Source organism: Eptatretus burgeri, chromosome 5, assembly GCF_056783735.1.
Source record: "Eptatretus burgeri isolate ZD-2024b chromosome 5, Ebu_testis_v1, whole genome shotgun sequence".
NCBI lineage: Eukaryota > Metazoa > Chordata > Myxini > Myxiniformes > Myxinidae > Eptatretus > Eptatretus burgeri.
In genome coordinates this window covers 62773125-62783124 of record NC_140965.1, presented here as the reverse complement: position 1 = coordinate 62783124, position 10000 = coordinate 62773125, and the positions used below count along the sequence as shown (strand labels likewise).

Below are 10000 nucleotides of genomic sequence, written 5' to 3'. Positions count from 1 at the left end.
ACGAGATACCCGTGCTAGATTGCAGAGCGACTGATGCTATCGTTGCTCGGGAAGTGAATACAACCAACATGGCGACGCGCACGGCATTGTGGGATAGCTCTGAACCCCCCCCCCCTCCATTGAGGAGTTTGATTTTAAACGTGACGTGTTGGTTGAAGAGCCGTCGAATGTCTCGCGTGCTGGAATCACAAGTGCTGCTCAACGGCGGAACCAGGAGAGGGCGCTACATCCCAGAACACACCGTTCTCCATTTTGGATGTAAAGCTGGCTGTCCACAACACTGATCCAACGACGTCGCTTTAGCACATGCTCTCACTTCCGAGCGGCACTGCGGATCACAGACAAACGAGAATGTGTTGCAACGATTGAAGTTCAATGTTACAGCAATAGCTGGAAGAAGAATAAGAATAATAAGAAGAATTTTTGCTTTTGATGTGCTGGACAACTATTGAAACCACTGCATCTCCCAGGATTATCTGTGATCATCGTTGTGGCTCCATTAAAGAATGATACACGCTGTTAAGTCGAAGTACGGTCCGATATCGTTTGCTGATGCCTTGAACCATCTCGCGCAAAGCCAAACCTGATCTTTACATCTTTTAGAGGAGTGAAAAGGATTTCATTTCACGGATAGGTTGTGCCGGAACCTTCTTAATCAAACTACGTCGCTTTCCTGTGTCGCATGCTCCAAGACTGCCCGTTACTTATGTAGTCTTAAAAAAATTATCATCGATCAACAATTTTAACTTGATTTTAAACTGCATCTGCCAATCGGTGAACGTATCGATGCTCTAAGTCTGATCATCCCCAACCCCCGAGTCTCTCTTCATGCTCCATGTCATCTGTAAATTTGGAACACCTACTCTTAACTTCACTGTCCATTCATTGATGTCACTGGTAAATGTCTTTCTGCTGATCCCTGGGTTACCCCACCACTTACAATTACAAAAGTACAGAATATAATTTGGACACAACTTTTACTGCTCAGTATTTTGGCCACGTCAAGAGCAAGACGCTAACTTCAATCACAACAATCGTCTCCCCCCACATTCCAGCTACTGAGCCATCAAATGGCCACAGATATTATTTTTGATTAAACATTATTTGTGATCGCCCTGCCCTGCATTCTCTTCCCACTCTCTTCACATTGTTAGCCGACGGATGAGCCCTCACAACTAATCAGGACGACAGTCGTGTCAAGGTGCTGTAATTATCAGATGCAGCCACCTCTTCTCACCTTTTGGTCACAGGTGCTTCCTATTTAGCTCGCCTGTTCGAAGAACAGAGAGCTATAGCGATACCCCGGCGTGAGCGTCCGCGTGAGCGTGAAAATGTTAAAGTTTTTGGTGCAAGTTATTTAGAAGCTTGCCATTCATTTAATATGTGTACTAGGATGCTGATATTTGGCATGGAGGTTCCTTTGGGGTATATTATTGATGTAGTGAAGTTGAAATGAAAAAAATAATTTCAAATGTTTTTAATTTTTGACCTGTTTTGAACTTAACCTTTTTGTAGCACATCAACGTTAAAGTTTTTGATGCAAGTTATTTCGAAGCTTGCCATTCATTTGATATGTGTACTAGTTTACTCTAATACGAGGACACTAGCATTGGACCTGTTGCTTTGCTGATGGTACTTGAACAACATAACTGTAATATATGTTACAGTTCAATAATACAGTTTATTGATGGTCAATATTTGTATTTTTATTTATTACAGAAACAATTTGTTTCCTGTTAACAACCCAGTGTTAATTTTAGTAATACACACACAAATTCACTAAAAAACTTTGTTATTAATTCGTTTTATCTTCCCAGAGATCAGACATTACGTCGTTTTTTTTTCAGGTTGCCAAATGCAATTATCATGGAGTCATGAATAATACACCGCTGTGAAGGCCGAGCCGAGCACGAGACATAACACCGTAACGATGACCCAGATGTAACGTCATCTCACTACGCCGCATTCAGCCCGTCACCGACAGACGTCAGTCCTATAAAGTCAGATGTATGGGTTGTGGTGTTCAACTGCCATCAGCGAAGCAACATGACTGGTTGAATGGCAGACGGTGCAGAACCTCATTGGCTTAGTCCTCACAAATCAAGTTGAATGCTGGAGGTTAGGATGATGTGCAGATCCGTAGAGGGCTGGCTTAGCACCAGGTGTAGCACCGTAATGATGCTCCAGTTAAAAGAGCATGACGGACAGAGGGACGCATGGACGGAGAGATCCAACTACTTTTAATACATCGACGAGAGTATAAACAAAGAAACTTCGACACACACAAGAGGACATTTGGCCCATTCTGCGTGTGCTTTATCTACATATCATTAACTTTATATGTCACGTTGTTTTTGACCCTGTAGCTTGTCCAAATTGATTTTTATATTCTTGGCAGTGATTAAAAAAAGTTTAGTGAATTGAACATATCCACAGAAATGTGTAACTGATTCATCGAGCTGTGCGAGCAAAACAACAATTGTATTACCATCTCCTGTTCCTTGTCTTTCCCCGAAGCAAAGCTATGTCGGCTCGGGGTGCGAAAAAGAAGGTGAATCGCCAGTCGCGTTCCACCCGGGCGGGGGTAATTTTCCCTGTGGGTCGCATGTGCCGCTACATGCGAAAAAGCCTTCCATGCTTCAGGGTGGGACTTGGGGCACCAATATATCTTGCTGCTGTGGCTGAGTATCTAACAGGTAAGCTTCAATGATAAACAAGTTAACTTGTGTACGTTAACCATAAAGCACCAAAATACCTCAAATATCTTGTGAAATTTGGCCACACACCTAGTGAGGAAAACTTTACAAATACACTGAGCATTTTGTGACCACATGTTTGTAATGTGCTTGTATAAATAAATTCAATACAATTCTGCAGTCATTGAATGATTGGGTGAGTTTATCACATTCCTCGGATCTCGAAGACAAGCTAAAACAATCGACTTTTTTTTGGCTTTTTCACACGATGGGGTGTGTTATCGGTATCGCAGATCGACATCTTGGCTTGTCACTGCAGGACAATTTCAATGCTCCCATTAAAAAATGTCAGACGAAGCAGATGTCACATTCTCCATTCACATCATTATTCATTGACTTTTCTTCCAAGCAGATTGACTGCAACAAAACACACACACACTACTAAGTTCCACATGCAAGATACACTGTTTAACATGGCTCACAGCTATCCACATTAATCCTATAGATGAGCACCAAATTACTCAATGACTTGACATACGGGCTTGAGACCATGAGGTCTGCAAGCCTCGGGAGGGTGATGCACACACTGGCAATGCCGGGGTGCTACCAAAACTGATAGATCTGATTTCTGAACTATACTCTGGTATTGAGAGTGCTGTAAGGTGTGGTGGTACCATCTCTGACTTATTTCCAGTTGTTACTGGAGTTCATCATGGGTGTGTACTGGCCCCACACTTTTCAGTGCTTGTATGGACTGGATTCTGGGAATGATGTCAGCAAGATCAAACTGCGGTGCATCGTTTGGGAGTATCAAGATCTCTGACCTTGATTTCACAGATTATGCAGTCATCTTTGTGGAGATACTGGATATCCTTATGGGGGTCCTCAAGGCACTGAATGAGGAGTCGGAGCCGCTGGGATTACGGGTTTCCTGTGTCAAAACTAAGATCCAGGCTTTCAATGACATCTTGGATGCTGCTGTTCTGTCTGTACCTGTTTGTGGTGAGGATGTTGAGGTCACGGAGAGATTCACTTACCTTGGCAGTAATATTCATTTCTCCACGTGGTGAGCTAGAGGTTGATAGATGTCTGGGTCAGGCCTGGGGAGTCATGGATTCACTGGATCATGGGGTGTGGTGCTTTTGGGACCTATGCAGGATGAAGAAAGTCTGAGTCTTTAAGTCCTTGGTGCTTCCAGTCTTGCTCTATGGATGTGGGACTTGGACTCTGACCAAGGATCTGAGATGGAGACTTAATTCCATTGGTACCAGGTCTCTTCGGAGAATTCTTGGCGATCACTGGTCAAACTTCGTATCCAATGAGTGATTGATGAGAGAGACTCAAATGAGATTTGTTTCCTGGATAGTCTGTGAGCGTCAGCTGCGGCTGTATGGGCATGTGGCTCGTTTACGTGATGCTGATCCTGCTCACCAGATTCTCTCAGGGAGGGAGGCTCATGAGTGAAGGAGGCCAAATGGCTGACTATGTGCCTCGTGGTTGAGGCAGGTTGATCGGCATCTCAAAGAGATGGGGATGGGCCAGGCATCTGCCTTGGGGATGGTCAGAGGACCCTGGAGTACTGGTGGAAAGTGGACACAGCGCCGCGCTACTCCGGCACATTCTCCGGAGTATAATTTTTTAATGAATTAACTTGTCATACCTGACTCGATACGGACCAAATTTGGTATGATACATCGGAGCAGTAAGGTCTCATGAGGTTGTGCTGCCCATCCGGATCTGCTCCCTATAATCTCAACCAAACTTTCCAGGGGGATTATGGGTCATATGACTGAGGTTGTAGCGACTTAATTTCCCCCCCTCCCCCAGGTGGTTTCCCACCTTAGATAAATGCTGTGTGATGGTGTACAGTGGATATCTTATCATTGCATTTCATGGAGCACACCTAACAGAAGTAATAATTATTATAACCACAAACTGTTCAGTCAATTTTGTCCAACTTTCCTTTTAAACAGTCACTACTGTTGTTAAACACGAGACTGAAAGAAATTTGGAGACAACCCAACGTCCTTGAGGCATTTTCTATGCCTATCACATCCTCCACAGACTAACGGACCAGAGCCGCCTTAACTCGCTAGGCCTTTAGGTAGGCCGCGAGCTAGGCTGCAATGATGTTTAGCTTATAAAGGTGCTTAAATGAGTATTTACACATGAATTATACATCCCATTGCATTTCTGACTTTTCCAGCCATATTGTGGACTGTACATGGATTATTTATAACATATCTTGGGGCTCCCAACACCATTACTGCCCAATTATGACCTTTATCTCATGCACAACCCCATTCCTAATGATCGTTAGCATGGTTTAATACTCGGCTGAGGAAATTTGGAGAAGATTGGACATATACATGTATATAAATTGGACTACACATGGGCAGTGTAGAGGCAAAGAGTCACTGGTCTAAACACCTACTGAAAGTAAAAATTATTCCAACCACAAATTATTTGGTCAATTCCATTAGATGAAAATTGTAATGGCATAATAATAATATGAACAATAATAATCATAATAACAAGGATAACTGGAAGGGCACTCCCTCTTGAGCTGCTCCCAGAGGTAGCGGGTGTTTCATATATATATATATATATATATATATATATATATATATATATATATATATATCTATATATATATATATATATATATATATATATATCTATATATATATATATATATATATATATATATATATATATATATATATATATATATATATATATATATATATATATATATATATATATATATATATATATATACATACACATATATATTAAAGAAAAACCCACCCATATCTCTGACCAGTGAATGGAGGGAATAGCCAATCATCTCTCACCAAATCAACCAAATCCAGGTGGCTAGGATTATATATATATATATATATATATATATATATATATATATATATATATATATATATATATATATATATATATGTACAGTACATATAAATTGACACCTCCCATGTTCCTCGAGCCGAAACTGCTGTGGAAAGCAACCAAGAAGGCCTACGCAAGGTAAGCGCTTCGCTGTATCAAACCCTCCCCAGAGTTCCTCCACAGCTCTAAAGACATTCACAAATAGTACACACATGAGAATCCCAATGCTACACACCCCCTCAGCTGCCGGACCGGTTTCATCACTTATTGGCAATTCATCAGTGACAGCGCAGACAGCAATGCATACCAATGAGGTTCCCAAGCATGTACCATGTGCAAATGTCAGAAACAGTAAATATATAAATAATAAAGAAAGACCTACCCACATCTGTCACCTGTGAATGGAGGAAATGGCAATCGGCTCTCACCTGTCAACTAAATGCATGTGGCTGGAATTGTATAAAGAAATTGACACCTCCTATGTTCCTCGAGCCGAAACTGCGTAAAGCAACCAAGAAGGCCTACACAAGGTCTTTATCATTACTTACGAAATCTAAAGATTTCGGAAGTATATTGATCACTTCTGTCCTCTGTTTGTAACTTACGAAATCTAAAGATTTCGGAAGAATATTGATGACTTCCGTCCTCTGTTTGTGTGTTTGTTTGTAGGCACGATAACTCGAGAACGGAAGAAGCTACCAATGTCAAAATTACACCACGTGATTCAGGAGGGTGATGGCTAGCGCTGATTAGATTTTGGTCAAAATCGGTCAAAGGTCAAGGTCATAGTGAGGTCAAACATCCAAAACATGATAACTCGAGAACGGAAGAAGCTACCAATGTTAAAATTACACCACGTGATTCAGGAGGGTGATGGCTAGCGCTGATTAGATTTTGGTCAAAATCAGTCAAAGGTCAAGGTCATAGTGAGGTCAAACATCCAAAACATGATAACTCGAGAACGGAAGAAGCTACCAATGTTAAAATTACACCACGTGATTCAGGAGGGTGATGGCTAGCGCTGATTAGATTTTGGTCAAAATCGGTCAAAGGTCAAGGTCACGGTGAGGTCAAACATTCAATTTTTGATGGTTTGGTACAGAATCATCGTAGAAACTTCTGGTTTGTGGCACTACCTTCTCCAGAGACAGCTTTTATTAGACAAGGTCAGAGGTCAAGTTGACGATTTCGTAAGTACCAGTCTATGACTGATTTAAAGATTTCGTAAGTATATTGATGACTTCCGTCATCTGTTTGTGTGTTTGTTTGTTTGTTTGTGTGTGTGTTTGTGTTTGTGTGTGTGCTTGTTTGTTTGTAGGCACGATAACTTGAGAAAGGAAGAAGCTACCAATGTCAAATTACACCACGTGATTCAGGAGGGTGATGGCTAGTGCTGATTAGATTTTGGTCAAAATCGGTCAAAGGTGAAGATCACAGTGAGGTCAAACATTCGATTTTTGATGGTTTGGTTCAGAATCATCGTAGAAACTTTTGGTTTGCGTCGCTACCTTCTCCAGAGACAGCTTTTATTAGACAAGGTCAGAGGTCAAGTTGACGATTTCGTAAGTACCAGTCTATGACTGCTTGTTTATATATTGACAGTTTTTGACATTTGCACGTGGTACATGCTTGGGAGCCTCATTGGTATGCAATGCTGTCTGCGCTGTCACTGATGAATTGCCATTAAGCGATGAAACCGGTCTGGCAGCTGAGGGGATGTGTAGCATTGGGATGCTCATGTGTACTATTTGTGAATGTCTTTATAGCTGTGGAGGAACTCTGGGAAGGGTTTGATACAGAAAAGTGCTTACCTTGTGTAGGCCTTCTTGGTTGCTTTACGCAGCAGTTTCGGCTGGAGGAACATGGGAGGTGTCTGTCTCTGTCTCTGTCTCTGTCTCTGTCTCTGTCTCTCTCTCTGTCTCTCTCTCTGTCTCTCTCTCTCTGTCTCTCTCTCTCTGTCTCTCTCTCTCTGTCTCTCTCTCTCTGTCTCTCTCTCTCTCTGTCTCTCTCTCTGTCTCTCTCTCTGTCTCTCTCTCTCTGTCTCTCTCTCTGTCTCTCTCTCTCTGTCTCTCTCTCTGTCTCTCTCTCTGTCTCTCTCTCTCTGTCTCTCTCTCTCTCTCTCTCTCTCTCTCTCTCTCTCTCTCTCTCTCTCTCTCTCTCTCTCTCTCTCTCTCTCTCTCTCTCTCTCTCTCTCTCTCACACATGACTCCACAATTGCATGTTATAATAATATCCATTTTCACATGTTTTACATCAATCATTGAGATTCACAGATTGACATGCAATATATATGTGAAGTAAGACTTGCTGTCTTTTGATTAAATCCATCAGCGAAATGACAGGAGGCACACCTAGTTATGTATAAAATACATGTCCATGAAATATTTTTTCACATTTATTAACAAAATATTTGTGCAGTTCAATAAAAAAAAATTCCCCCACTTACAAAATAAGTGATACACAGTTTGAACATTTGAATTTTTTTCTATATTGGTTGAGGTCATTGAACACGTAGAGTTGTGGGAGGTGAACATATACCAACAAAGGGGTGTAGGGAAGCACATGGACACGAGCTAGAAACGGTCGTGGAAACTGACAGTTACAATATTGTCATACATACCTGTAAATATTGAGTTTTCATAGGAAATGTACCAGATGTCTTCTGAAATGTGTTACATCTGAAAGCACAAAAAGTACGTACACGGAAAATGTGCCAGCATAACACTGCACACAAATAGCTGCTTTGTGTGTCTAAATATTTTTTTGCTGTCATCGAAGATCCTGAGCACATTTTTTTTTCTGCTCCTTTCAAATTGGTTCAGACTCAGTGGCATAATGATTAGAACATCTGCTCTGAGTCTGCGAGCCGAGTCATGCCAAAGACTTGGTACGTGTTGCTTTCTTGCTTGGAGTGAAAATGATAGAGCGTGCAGCAGTTAAAAAAAGGATAGAGCATGGATAAACAACCATAGGTTGACAACCATTTTGCAGGCTTCATGGGCTAATGGCGTTCTGTTATGTTAAAGTTCCTTGTGAGGGAAATCATTGTGTTATTTGGAAGAAAAAAAAAAAACATCAAGCTATGTCAATTGAATGACTTGACATCCCATCAGAAAGAAATGTCTTTAAACAAAGAAGCTGAAAAACTTGAAAGTATAAAAACCTTGAGAATGAAATAACCATAATGTGGGAAATGAAGACCATCAACATCCCTGTTGTCGTTTATGACCTGGGATTGATTAAGAAAGGGATAAAGAATATCAGCAAAAATTCAGGGCAATGTAGTACAGAGGAAATCCTGAATAAAGCCCTCCTTTGCAATGCACACATCATTTATTGGGCAAACATTTTCTATTCGGTAGATGACAACAGTCCTGTATTTACCTTTGGACTATGGCTTAGAGTGTAGCTCTGAGATTCAAAAAAAATGCACAATTGACTGATCAATAATCATCATTTATGCGATGAGGATGATGGTTATGATGAATTGTAATCCCCTCTTGTTGAATGTTTATTGTTTTGAACGGTCCATGGGATGTATTCTTTATGGAACTTGACTCTCATCAAGTTTTGTGACTGCATGCTAAACTTCACAATTCAGTAGTTGCTTGCTTATTGGAAGTCGTCAGTCATCTGTCATAACAACTGACAGTGTTTCATGAATAAGTGCCTATTGATTCCAAATATGTACCCACTCACCACCCCCCCCCCCATATTTCTCTTCCAGCGGAGATTCTGGAACTTGCAGGCAACGCAGCTCGAGATAACCGCAGGTGCCGCCTTACACCACGGCACATCTTGCTCGCAATTGCTAATGACCAGGAGTTAAATCAGGTGAAAATAATCTGAAATGCACTTTTTCTTTTGTTCATGTTGCATTTAATTTTTCTCCATTTTATTATGTATATCTGATAGAGATAGCAAACCCTTTTATCCAGAGAAAATATTTTTTATCAACACTTAATTTAAATAAATCTTCAATTAAAAAGTTGTCAATTTTAGTTTGAATTTTGTTTTTTTCCCAGGATTGTCCTTTCAAAAAATTATTTTCAAGGTGACTAAGGCCGTGGGGGCAACGAATGAGACATAGACAGGCTCAGAAACCTGCAAGTAAGAGGGTTGCATTAGGAACGGTTAATGGGAATAATAAAGATTGTGCATAAAGATCGAGGAAGACACGAGACGGCAGGGCACAGTTTGCTTGAAGCTCCAGAGGGAAGAGTGGGATATCTCAGCCTTCTCCGCATCTGGGTGAAGCGAAGAACAAAAGAGCTGATGTGTGCAGTCGGCCTGGATTTTGGAAGTTTAGTTGGGAGGGGGTTACTGGAAAAACTCGTGCATCGTGGAGTTTCTGTTGAAGGTCAGGCGGTTAAGAGGACAGAGGAAATGAAAGTCAGAGAAAG

The 10000-nt window shown here is 41.2% G+C and overlaps 1 protein-coding gene across 3 annotated transcripts in view; it reads left to right on the top strand.

The window, feature by feature from the left end:
- LOC147026546 (core histone macro-H2A.1-like) overlaps positions 1-10000 on the top strand; it is a 96655-nt gene that overhangs the window by 1040 nt on the left and 85615 nt on the right. For 2 of the 3 annotated variants that reach the window (XM_085882038.1, XM_085882037.1), the window contains exons 2-3: positions 2518-2696; positions 9325-9431. In XM_085882038.1, the coding sequence (XP_085738164.1) occupies positions 2525-2696; positions 9325-9431 (279 nt within the window). In that variant the 5' untranslated portion in view covers positions 2518-2524. The remainder of the gene's footprint in view (positions 1-2517; positions 2697-9324; positions 9432-10000) is intronic. The other variant, XM_085882039.1, reaches the window with a different exon arrangement.